The sequence below is a fragment of the Protopterus annectens genome, chromosome 12.part0, assembly GCF_019279795.1.
Source record: "Protopterus annectens isolate FY-2018-M chromosome 12.part0, PAN1.0, whole genome shotgun sequence".
In the NCBI taxonomy this organism is placed as follows: Eukaryota; Metazoa; Chordata; order Ceratodontiformes; family Protopteridae; genus Protopterus; species Protopterus annectens.
In genome coordinates, this window is record NC_056746.1 from 49,488,396 (window position 1) to 49,501,767 (window position 13,372).

Below are 13,372 nucleotides of genomic sequence, written 5' to 3' on the forward strand. Positions count from 1 at the left end.
TGGTAATTGCTATGTTTCTATGGGCACTACACACAACTGGTAATTGCTATGTTTCTATGGGCACTACACACAACTGGTAATTGCTATGTTTCTATGGGCACTACACACAACTGGTAATTGCTATGTTTCTATGTGCACTACACACAACTGGTAATTGCTATGTTTCTATGTGCACTACACACAACTGGTAATTGCTATGTTTCTATGTGCACTACACATAACTGGTAATTTCTGTTTCTATGTGCACTACACATAACTGGTAATTTCTGTTTCTATGTGCACTACACAACTGGTAATTTCTATGTTTCTATGTGCACTACACATAACTGGTAATTTGTATTTTTTCTTTTCCTTTCTCCTCAGCCAAGCTATTTCTTTACTGCCATTTACAGTCATGCATACTGAATAGCCCGGTTGCATCGAAAGAAAAAAAATGCTCTACAGCTCTGCCAACGCTCACTTTTCACAGCGTCTCTCCATCTGCAAAGTATGCTGGCTTAGTTTTAAAATATACTTGTTTAAAGCATTATGTACTTTCTAACTACCCAGCATCATATAAAATAGCTCAGCAGCAAGGAACCCCACCCATTCTTAGAGACATTTAGTTTCAACAAACTTATGTATACTCCAGTATTTAGTAATCAGCCTGCTTTAACACTTTTTTTCCTGATAGTACTAGACAAAACAGTCTATTAAAAAGTTCAAAGCCTTTTTCTGTTAAAGATTTTACTGACAGTTTCTGGACTGTACTTGCCTCTGGGCTCACCTACCACACTATCAGTACACCTTTCTACTGAACTTCACAAACCAACCCCCCCATACTTTTTCCCCATTTCTCTACTGTTCATCTCCCCTACTCATTACCCTCCAACCTAGCCTCCCACTCAGCTACCTTCATCACAAACATAAAACAATGCCACTCTTCTACACTCCCCACTACTGCATACCATACAAAACCAAATATCCATTTTCACATCTTTACTAACCTTTACACCAACTCTACTCTTCCCCACTTTAAACATGTCCATACTCTCAACCTTCCATCCTATTCAGAGTTCTTTCACTGACTAATATCCAAGCTCAAACTCTCCTATACTCGCCAACAAAAATCAACTCCAAGTGGACATACATCCTAACCCAGGACTCGCACAGCTACTCACCCCACCCACCATCCACTCCACCCAATACTACCCTCCATCCCCCCCTTAAAAAATTCCAAGTCAGACTTGCTCATAACTCATTTTAACCTCGGAAGTATCACAAAAAAATTAGTGAATTTCACACAACCATAGCTACCTACATGATATATTAATTACTGAGACCCGCCTAAAACCACACATTAAAGATGAGGCAATACTAATGACTATTAGACAAGATAGGCTAACGTGGTGGAGGCACTGCCATAAGATATATACTAGGCTAATTGCCATGGAGCAATTACAGGCCTAGGCCTGTATCAAGTAGAGCCACTGGAGTGATGCCCTGAATGTACTTTCAATTTCCCATCCACTCAAGATTTCACTTGAAGAGGTTTAGTGAGGTGTTCTGCTTGACATGTATGGGAAGTCTATTCCACAGCATGAGTAGTTTCTGGATTATGAACCTGTCCCTCCAGCATGTTCTGTTGATTGTGGTAATAAGTCTCTGGAGCACGTGGTGCGGAGGGATTGAGATTTCTTTAGATGTAGCATTTCTAACAGAGCTGGGTCAGACATGGCTTTGCAAGTCCAGTAGAGACTGCCTCTTAGTAGATGATACGAGACAGAGAATATCTGAAGTTTATCAAGTCTGTCCATATAGGACATGGGTTTAAGGCCTAGGATCCTCTTCGTGAGGTACTTTTTTTGTGGCCTCTCCAGCTGTTTCAGGTATCTAGAGATACATGCCAAATGAGGCATTATACCTCTGACTGGTCTAATGAGAGAAGAGCAGAAAGAAATGACCTCTAAATTCCTAGATGCAAAACCCTTAGTAACGAGATGTGAAACATAGGACTTTCTGACCACAGTGGTGGCCGAAGGAGAGGTTGCTGTCAACCCGTGTCCCCAGATCTTTTATAACACCCTCAGTGTTCAGTGGACTACCATCGATGTAGTAATTAGTGGGAACAGAGTTTCTCCCAAAGGGGACGACTACTTTTTGCATTAAGCTCAAGGCCACGGTTTCGACACTAGTCACGGGTCTCAGTGAGGCCTTTCTGTAGGATGCCTGCATCACTTGGGGGATTAATGGCTCCCAGCTTGTAATAGTCTGCGACTATAGTCAGCCAGAGTACCTGCATGCTGGCCTGGACTTCTGAGAAGTTGATGCCAAACAGGAGAGGACAGACCCCTGTGGGACTCCACTCGTGACTGGTTGACAGTGTGACATTGAGTCTGCTACTTTCACACTAAGTTGTGAGCCAATTTGCAACCCACCAAACAGTATAGGGGTGGATGCCTACTTTGAGTTTATCAATAATTCCCAAGTGAGGAATGGTATCAAAGGCCTTGGCCAGATAGAGGTAAGCTGTATGAACTGCCTTACCTTCATCCACTGCTTTGGTGACTGAGTCAAGTAGTCAACCGGGTTGAGCAGGCATGACCTACCTTTCAAAAAACCAAATTGCATGGGATCTAGAGTTTGGAGGATTCCCTATATCCTTGTTATTTAGGTACATGATTATGCGCTCCACAGTCTTGCATATCAGACTCATTAGACTAATGGGGCATTAACTGCCAGGGTCTGTAGTCACTCCTTTATGGAGAGGGATGACTGTAGCAGTGCACCATTCATTAGGGACAATGCCTGAGGTGAGGCTGAGTGAACAGAGCACACAGATGTGGCACCAGTTCACTTCGTAATTAGTGTACAAAAATGCCCTCAAAATTGAAAAATTAATCCATACTCTCCCAGAACTCACCCGATCTGAAGTAAATGCACATAAAACCTATCATAATTGCCTACCTACCAACCACCAGGAAGTAATCTACCTACCACTGAAAGATTCCTATCCTGGACATAATCTACTTTCAATCAAGAAACTATAGTGCTAGGCAATTTCAACTTGGACTGGCTATCATGCTCATCTGACAACCCCTCCAATTTTATCTATTCAATTTCACCCAAACTATAAATTCCCCACTAGAATCAATAAACACTAAAACAAATCTATTCTAGACTGGATACTAACCAAGCCCAACCTTGCCCACCATCATGGGTGGCTCCTCGATTCTCAGTGAGCACTCCCCTAACTTTCTACTAAGGGACTGTATTCACTACCCCTGTAATGCCATTTTCAAACACACATGCAACAATAGAGAAAAAAAAAAAAAAACAACTTTCCCCCTTCCATCTTAAATTCCCTACTTCCAAAGATGCCAAATCTCCTTAAACAAAGGATGAGAGCCTGGACTGCTCATCAAACCTCTAAAACCTCAAAAAAGCTCACATCATACAAACTAAGAAACCCAAAAAACAAACATCTGACCAAAAAATATATATACATCTGATTTTATAGCCTGCCACTGCAAAAACACAAATAATCCACAGAACATTTGGCAAAAAATCAACTACCACCTCAACCCTGGCAAATCTACAAATAGCACCGAATACTCAGCATACCAATTTAACTACCATTTCATCACAAATATCACCCCCCTTTTTACAACAAATATAACCAAGCACTTAGTGCCCACCTCCACTAACTTAAACTAATACCCTTAAAACCCATACAAAACTTATATAAACTCCACTCTAGGAACTGACCAACTCCCTAGTGACCTTTTAAAAACTGATGCCAGCTCCATAGCATATCCTTATCATCCCATCGCAGAATATGCCCCCATACTCTGGAAAATATCTTATACTGTCCCCCCCCTCCACAAGGGAGGCACATCTAAAGATCTCCAATTAAAAAAATAAAATGGCCCATTGCCCTTCTCTCATCCCTAGCCAAAACCTTAAAGAAATATATCCATAAGCAGCTCCTAGACCACCTCACTACAAATAACCTAATTTCACAGCACAGCTTCAGTCCAAAACAGCAATGCCACAGCAGTCATAAGTTTTCACTAACTACATGAACCTCAAAATGTAGTCTACTACATTCATTGATACGTCCAAATCTTTTGATACGGTATCCCAAATACTCAACACTCTAGCCTCCTTCATCCTTAACTCTACGCTCTTTACTGGTTCTTTAGCTACCTTACTACATCAATAAGCAACAAAACAGGATAATTAACTCCCCACACACCTCAAGAGTCTGTTGGGGTTCCTCAGGGTTCCATTCTTGGTCCTCATTATATCCACAAATAGTCTAAACACTGCCACTAAATCTGCTTCTACAATTCAACATGCAGATGCTACTTGTATTTGCTCTGCTCCCACATCATAAGAACTCCAGAATAAACTGCAAACACTGTTTCTAGATATCGGAAATCTAAATGAACTTCAATCGATATTCAATCCAAACAAAGTAAAATTAATGATCTTCTCCAATAGGAAATCCAAAGCAAACCCACATCCTCTCTCCAACTGTACTAATGACACTGCAATAGAACCAGTTAACCAAACAAAACTACTTGGTATCACAGAAAACAACCCAATGTTGGATAAACATATCACACACACAAAGTTCACATCAAACTATGTGCACTTTATAGGGCCAAACCTTTCCTCACTCAAAACAGACTAGCCACCCCCTACTTACTCTCCTCTACTGTTCTCAAATTTTCACTAACTTGCACTTGTGTAATTTACATCCACTTGACTTTTGCTACAATAAAATAGCAAAATTTGCTGTTAATAATCCCAACAGGACACATCATTGCCTTGCTCTTCAAAAATTAGTGGCTTGAGTTTCCCCAGTGTGTTCTTTCTCAATCAGCTCAGCACTGCTTTATCCACAAACCTGAAAACTGCCCTGCACTCTCCAGCCTAGTGCAAATAAATCCCAACCCCAAGACCCTTAGATCATACTTACATTCGAGGTAAAGTCCCATGATTACTTCTGACTCTTCTATCAAGTAACCGAACAGTAGAACCTAATACTCCAGAATTTCCTAAAAAAACAGTTAACCATAGCTTCAAACCGCTCCTAAAGGAATACTTTACTCAACAATGACTACGCTCATGTAATACTCCTGGCTAGTTATGTCCATCAGTCCTACGTTTTTCTACCTTCTCCTTGTCTTATTTCTACCAAATGAAAATACCACAACGGCTTTAGTTATGTATACAATGAGTTTCATATTATTGTAAGGTTTGCTGTTTACCTCTTTCGGTAAATTCTGATTGTAGGCAACTATTTAAAATTTTGTACATTCTTTGTAAATCTTTATAAAATGTTTGTAATCTTTTTTGCACCATTGTTATGCAGCTTTTCTCCACAGGTCTGATGAAAACTGGCTACTTGCCCAGCTGGACACTACATGGTAAAAAAAAAAAAGGGACCACAACAGCATTACAGTTCAGATCACCCAAATTTTTCAGGAAAGTACAACTACACGCAATGCTTGTAACAAATCTACAAGAAGATTACCACAGCAATATGTAGACTCAACGTGGTTGGGACAGGAAGATGTCCAGAAGTGGAACTTTAGCTTTGGTGCTAGAAAAGCTAGGCAGCAGAGGGTGGGTTTGAATAGATCGGCCCATGGGAAGGTCTAGATGGCCGTCTGCCACCAGCAAGGAGAGGCATGCCAGTGATGGCAGCTCTTCCTGCTGCATGTGTGGGAACATAGGATAGAAAAGTAGGAAGCCCTTGCTGTGGTGTGTTCAAGTGAACCAAAAAAAGTTTTTTTGGGGGGAGGCAAACACATGCCATCATAGTCTGTTGTCCAGCATGACAAAAGCTGCTCAATGGGTAGGACTTAGTCCCCACAACCAGGGGAAAATTGTGGCCCATTCATAGACAAATAGCCCAGGTCAGAGAGAAGACAGTCCCCAGATTCCAGAGATAGACACCCCTCGAACATAAGCAGAGAGGTTAAAAAGGTCAAGACATAGGAGTACAGGCTCCCCCACAGCTGCTTGGATAAAGTACCCTCCCAAACCCTCAATCATCAATATTAGGAAAGGTCACCTGACAATAATTAAAGATAGGGAGAGACGACAACTATCAAAGGGAAAAAAAAAAGTCATACAAGTACAAAAATTTAAATGGCTATCTTCCAAAACATAGTAAAACTGAAGAGAAGAGATGTGCATACTTATAAACGGAACCTTTTAGACCAGTTGAAATAAATGGCAAGCAAATTGATTTTCCTCATCTTATGACTGTGAAAGGCTAGTTTTAAAGACCCAAGTTTAGTCTGACAAAGTGAGGATTTGTTCAGGATAATCATAAAAAAGACAATTCAAGAAATGAAAGTATCAGAAATAATGAAATACTAGGAATACATACAATATAATCACTGGTTAAACAGTTCAGGTTTAGAAACAGGAAGTGCAGGATGGTGGAAAGTGAAATTTAAGCAAATTACCAGGCATTTCCCCCAGTAATTAAATTCAGCCTGTAAACATGCAATAAGCTAATTAATAACTGATTTCAATACATCACTAAAACAACACAGTAAAGCAAAACAGGAAGCACAGACTGTTTTAACGACAGATCTTTATAAAGGTAAGAAAATACCTCAAGAAACAAGTAGTCATATGCAAACTACACTACAATTCAAGGACAAAACACAATATAGGGGAAATGCATTGGTGCATACAAAATCAGCATCATTCCACAGTATTTTAACGAGAAAACATGTAGCAGCTACATTAGTAATGTCCTTTCAAAAACTATGGCAGCACTGATTTCTTGACTGGCAGAGAACTGTGGATGTATTCAAATACTGCACAAAATTCAAAGGCCGTGAGCCTAAAGGTCTGATGTGAAGACAAAGTGCTGCAGAGAACTTTTTTTTTCTGTGTTCTATACAGTAAAACTACTGAGCATCCCAAGTAGATACGGTGATTCCAAAGATAATGCTCTAGCCTAATTTTAGAAAAAGCACAGCATTAGTTTTAACCACAAAAAAAAAAAAAAAAAAATCAGGTGATCAACAGAACTCATGAATAGTAACCAGTAAACTCACCTAGTGGACGATTCCTGTTTTCTATCAATGCAAATATACCATGCCAAACATTTTATATGGTGGTTGGGAAGGGATCAAATTTGGCACTGCGCTGCACTAACATCCCCAGTGAAGAACAGTATAATTGACAAGTGCCACTGACCCCCCCCAACATACACTACCAAGCAAGTACACAATTCCACCATCACAACTAGGCATGTAATGCCATACGAATCCATTACACACCTTTATAATGTGAGGATTACAATGTATGGTCATCACAATCTGGCACAATAAACTACACTCACTCTTTTCAAATCAAATATGTGAAAGCATTACTTCTCTTCAATTAGAGTTAAGACAGAGCACATTAAAAATGCTATTTGCTCAACAGAAATGGGAAATTTATCACTGGACCAATGCTTGCTCCCCTCACCAGCCATCACGTACACTGGCTGAAAACACTAGTGTGCACATCTTCAAATCACCAACTCATCTGTAGCATATAGAGTCACAGAATGTTTGTTAAATCTGCTATAAATAAATTTCTGTTTTGAGAGCAAGAGACTGCTAGACATTTAACAGTAAGTACTGCCTTCTAACACCATCAGAAAACATCTTCTGCCATCTGGTTACACAGCAAACAAAACTCATCTTCCCAGTCCGACAAAACTGTCATCTGGAAAAAAAAATATTCATATGAAACCAAATTTAATACCATTCTCTTGAAAGCATTTTAAACCGAGTTTTCCACCAATAGAATTTAAAGAATTTTCACTCCACAACACGCACTTCAGATTGTGCCATCTGCCTTGCCCCCCATTAGGACACTAGCACTGCAATGTACAGCAACTCTGCTGTCATTACTGTCAGATGCCTTTAGATTGCTTTCAATACAAACACAGTTTCAAAAATGCCCCAATCCCTACTCACTGCACAAAAACAAGCAAGCATCCTGTACTATAAAACACTAAACTAGAACTGCATGTGAATGTTTCTTGTAAGAAACATGTAAATCACACAGTAAGGCATTCTAGGAATTATGAACACTGCTGCAAAAATTTACATTTCAGAAACAAACATCTATCAAAAATGTTGCATCTCACTGCAGACTTACTTTTCCATGTTAAAATTTAAACAAAATTTCTTGGACTAAGTGCACTGAACTAAAATAACTTAAATCTACATGCATCATGCGCCTCTTCCATCCGCTCACTTCCTTCTCCATCTAAGTTCCAAACAGCTTTAACTTACAAGACACTTAAACGCAAACATCCATGAATTGTACACATTGACAATACCATCATAATACTCCTGTTTAGAATGTATAAACTAATTATCCTGATCCTAGCCACAGGCTTCCGGGAAAGTAACTAGTACCCTTAAAAGAATGTCCTAAGTCAGGAGAACAATCTACCCCCACAAAAAAGCAAAACACTATTAGACACACTAAACACTAGTGAAACAAGCCTTTGAGAATTTGACACCATGCAAGATTTTTTCCCCATCCATACATTAGCCCTCAAGCAATTTCTACAAAACAAAGTTTGCTGCACTTTTTTCCATGATACTGGTTAATTGTCAAACATGTATACTCTTCCTACATACCTATAAAAAGATAAATATTTTCTAATCATTTATAAGCTACATAATTAATATCATCTACAAACTTGCAACACGCACATGTAGTACACAGCAATGCTCTCCAGCACTGTACAAATACGTACTAAACACATTTTACTGCCACTCTACACTCAGGTAAGGACTGAAAACAATACGCAGACCTGCTCACCTACCTGGTTTTAAAGTTGTAAAAAGTTAATACAGCAATGAATAGCCATTTATAATAAAAAGAGCAATAAAGTCAGTGAGGTTAAAAAATATATTGTACCTTGACTTACTGACTTCAAAGGGCTCCCCTATTTCTTAAAAGATTTTGTCAAGTCTGTCACTGGTGTTGACTCCCAACAAACGTTTGCCATGGCCCCACAACCTGTAGGGCGCTTAAGCCAAATGAACAGCACCGTAATCTTTACAATCAGTCTTTTAGCCAACTCGTGTGTTACAGTGGTTGACCCTAAACAGTCAACCAATTAGTTCACTATATAAAGTTAAAAGCAAATGAAACACTTCCTCAACCTCCAATAAGGAACTGTAAACATTCCAACTCACTTCAGTCACTGCCGCAAGAGTATCACCACTTAAGCTATACACTTGTCTTTTGATTGCTCAAAACAAAGTTTCAGGTGGACATCCCAAAATGAAACTGTGCAGAAATATCAAAAAGGCCATCTACAAAAGAACAAAAAATGACTAAAACCTTAGTGCCAAATGGCTGATGTCTACAGCCGTGACTGTGGCATCTCCAATAAGACACAGAAAAACGAACTGTTTGTTGGATATTTTTATTATCGTTTCATTGCACACGTTCTACTAGAGATCACTACAACAAATACCGCAAATGAATGACTTAAGAACTTTAAAAAATTAAAATATCGCTACTACAAAAAGGGATACCCCAATAAAAAAAGTACACACACTCGAGATTCTCCCCATTACCTTTATATAAGTTAGTGACGGCAGTTGCAGCATTCTGAAACGGTATCCACAAAGAAAGGCCTTGCTGCTGACACACGCGATCTGTAAAAAAAGAAAACATAACAGCCATCACTAAACACCAAGAAAAATATAGTGCCATCATCATATACTTCTCCATTCGGCCATATTCGAAAAAAAATCGCCATTTTGTCCCTGATACAACTTCTCAGGAAAAAAAAATCAAGCTAATCAAATTACCAATATCTTCAAGCCACAAAACAACATCCCTACTAACTGCCACAGAAAATGACGTTTAAAAGTCGAAAAACATTTCCTCTAAAGTTTGTAGACAACTTTGTGCCCCCCGACAAAAAAAATAAAACAAAACAAACACGCCGATCTGACTACTGCCCTAACAACAGTCTAGAGAAATTCATAAATAAAACTGTTAGGAAAAAATCACGCATTGGTTAACAATACAATAGGGCAAAAAGACATTTATCCAACCAAACTCCTTTCTTCCTTATCAACACCGGAACATTTAAATTCGGAAACATTATCCACTGACCACATTACAAATACGCAGTCCTCCCTGAAATACCGCCCCCTTTCTGTAAAACCCCACCGTATCGCCATTTTCAACCCCTTCCCCCACCCCGTGTGACGACACCCTCTTTCTGAGAAGAAAAAATGCCAGTCTATGCCATTACGTCTGCCACCAATTAGCCTTCTACTTAAAACCATAAACCGGTGCGAATCAGTCGGATAAAAATGCAAGACAAAAAAGAAATAGCATAAAAACAAAATTGAACGAGCCCAGCAGTGCACCACTCTCCCTACGCCATTTTGTTATTTAGATTGCTTTATTTATCAAGAACTGGGTGGGGGGGTCACCAGATTCTTTGCCCATGCCCCTCCTCTAAGAAAACAGTGAGAGGGTGCGGACCTTTGTACAGTTGTGCGACGGTTGTAGCAGAGTTCTGGAACAGGTGCCACAGTTTTTGCTGACTTGACTCAGTCTCCTCGTCAGCCGGTTCCTCTTGCTCGGCCTCGGCTAAACACTGTCTCTCCCATTTGCTAAACCAATGCTCGGGTCCGTGTTCCTGGATTTCCGAATCTGCTTCGTCCTTCCTATCCTCCATTGAAAAGGCGACCGAGCAACCGACTAACGGGAAGACGCCTTCCTTTCCAGTTACTCTGGTACTAGTGGTTGGAAAAAACAAACCTCGAAGTCCGTCATCAAAAATAATAAAAAAGAATAAGATTAATATACCCACAGACCTCGATCCATTAAACTCTTCCGCCGTCCCTAAACAAACTGAGCTCTTGCGACATCAAGTCTTTGCTAAACATCACTGCCGACAACCTTACATGACGCAAAAAAAAAAAAATCCCGCCTCTTACCAGACACTTTTAATTACCAATGGTTGTTATAAGTCTTTGGACTAGTGTTGATATAGTATATGCAAAGCGATTGGATATCTAAACAGTCTGTCAAAGACCCCTGGCTAAAGGGTGTGGGTTAAGCTTGGTAGAAAAAAAAAACAACAAAAAAAAAATCTTTATCATGAACATGCGTACTGTTGTTCTGTCTGTTCAGCCAATGCTTGGTGACGAGACATGGGCCTTGTCCTGACTCTGGCACCTCCCTGCGTCTGGGTAGAAACAAACAAGTCACGTGGGAAACGTCAGGGAGACGGGAACTACTGCTGCAATAATTTGTGGAGTAGGTCTGTGTTGGTGGAAAGGTCTGGTGTGCAACTGCTAACGTTTCCAGATTTTTTGCCATAATTTTTTTATTTTTCTCTACGTAAGATTTGCGTTTTTCTCGTAAACTCTGCTGACTTATAAATCATTAAAGAAATAGTAAATGACTTAGGACTGTAGCCACGAAAAGGTGATTTGTAGGTAGAGCCCGGTTGATATAAAGTAACACAAGTGATTCAGCAGCAGTAATAAATATTTGATTCTCAGTCTTCTTGTTCTGCAAAAACGTATGTTATCATTGTAAAAAGTTCTCTATTTTGGGCGGTTCACAGATATAAACAGTGACTTGGCAGAGAGGCTTGGGTGGGACAGTAAGTATATATGATGTTACTGTCATTCACCCATACTTTCGTTGTGTATGTGCAGTGTTATGCTACGTATAAAAGTAATAGGTTCATAGGTAAGTACTAGACTATCTGCCCGAGAGCATCTCTAAGCCTAGCCTGAATGTGTTGGCTTTCGTCGCCCCCTCAGATTAGTTCCCTGTGCCTCTGTCCAGCAGAGCCACTGCAGTGATCTCAGGGGTAAATTTTCTGTTTTCCATCCACTTCTCATGATTTCTCTTGAAGATTGTTAGTGAGAGGCTCTTCCTAATGTAGATTGGAATCCTGTTCCAAAGCATGGGAGTCTCTGAGAAAGGACTCTATCCCTCCAGCACGTCCTATTTATCGTTCTGGGGAGGTTTAGATCCCTAGAGTGTGTGGCTCTCGGGGATTTTTTTTTTTTTTTTTTTTAGGTGGAGCATGTCCATCAATTCTGGGTTGGACATGGCCTTGTATGTCAGGCAGACATCACCTGTGAGTAAGTGGTATGCAACCAAGTACAGCTGGAGTTTCTTCAGTTGGGCTACATAGGACATCTGTTTGAGGCCAGTAATCCTCTTGGTGAGAAACTTCTGTGGTCCTTCCAGCTGTTGCCGGTGTCTTGTAAGGTACATCCCAAATGGGACGTTGTACTCTAGGATGGGTCTGATAAGTGATGAGCACAGGGGAACAATAACCTCTTTTGTTCTAGATGCGAACCCTTTTGTGATTAGGTGGACCACATAGAAGGATTTTCTAACCACCTTGGGAATATGATTATCAAAGGGGAGATTACTATCTACTTGGATCCCTTATTACATTTTCTGTATTTAGGGGACTAGCACGTATGTGGTAGTTCGCGGGTACTTTGTTTTTTCCAAAGGGGATAAATATGCACTTTTTGGCATTTAGCTTGAGGCCATGATTTTGACACCAGGTATCCGTCTCAGTGAGATCCTTCTGGAGGATGTCTTTGAGCTGGAGAGTCAATTATGGCCTCCAGTTTGCAGTGGTCTTTGAACTTGGTCTGCCATAATCCTGTGCTTACCTGTACCTCTGAGAAGTATATAGTGAACAGGTAATAAGTTACTATTACTAGTTTTAAATGAAAGTAATATATTACTATTACTTTTCTAAAAAAGTAATCTATTATTATTACTAAGGTACTTGCATATCATCACAACCAGATTTTCGAAGGCATATCAGTTGTTCAGTTTTGAGGAAAATATGTCAGTTAACGTAACAAGGGTGTGTGAAGTACTATTGTGTCATCTTCATTTTCACACAGCATTATGACTAACAGAGACATTCATGTTGCTTGGCAGCAGTTTTCCCGACCTGTACAGCTGAGTCTACTTTGCAGGTGTCCTTAATGTTACAAATCATGGCAGTCATGCCATTCCCAACAAGACGAGTTGGGAACATAAGTACCCAAAAAAAAAGACCTTCCTTTAAAACACCTGTAACAATATCTGTAGTTGTATTTCCATCAGCATCTATATCACATTATCGAAAGTTTACTTAATCGAATCAATAAAGGTCAAACTTTATTGATCGAATAATGTAAAAAAAAATAAATAAATTTAAAAAAACTAAATGGCGTAGGCAGGGGGGCAAGCCCCCTACTTAAATATACCAACTCAGAGACCACACTACATTGAGGTAAACGAAAATCTCCCCTTATGAAGATTTCCATTTACTTGCACGATGTTGTTC

General features: G+C 39.8%; 1 protein-coding gene across 2 annotated transcripts in view; it reads right to left on the bottom strand.

The window, feature by feature from the left end:
- Nucleotides 1–11,088, bottom strand: part of CCHR12.PART0H16orf72 (chromosome chr12.part0 C16orf72 homolog) — a 243,709-nt gene extending 232,621 nt beyond the window's left edge. The window contains exons 1-2 of one of the 2 annotated variants that reach the window (XM_044089079.1): nt 10,534–11,088; nt 9,609–9,689 (exon numbers count right to left, since the gene is read on the bottom strand). In XM_044089079.1, the coding sequence (XP_043945014.1) occupies nt 9,609–9,689; nt 10,534–10,729 (277 nt within the window). In that variant the 5' untranslated portion in view covers nt 10,730–11,088. Of the gene's footprint in view, nt 1–9,608; nt 9,690–10,114; nt 10,239–10,533 lie in introns of those variants that run through there. The other variant, XM_044089078.1, reaches the window with a different exon arrangement.
- Between the last annotated feature and the right edge of the window lie 2,284 nt (nt 11,089–13,372).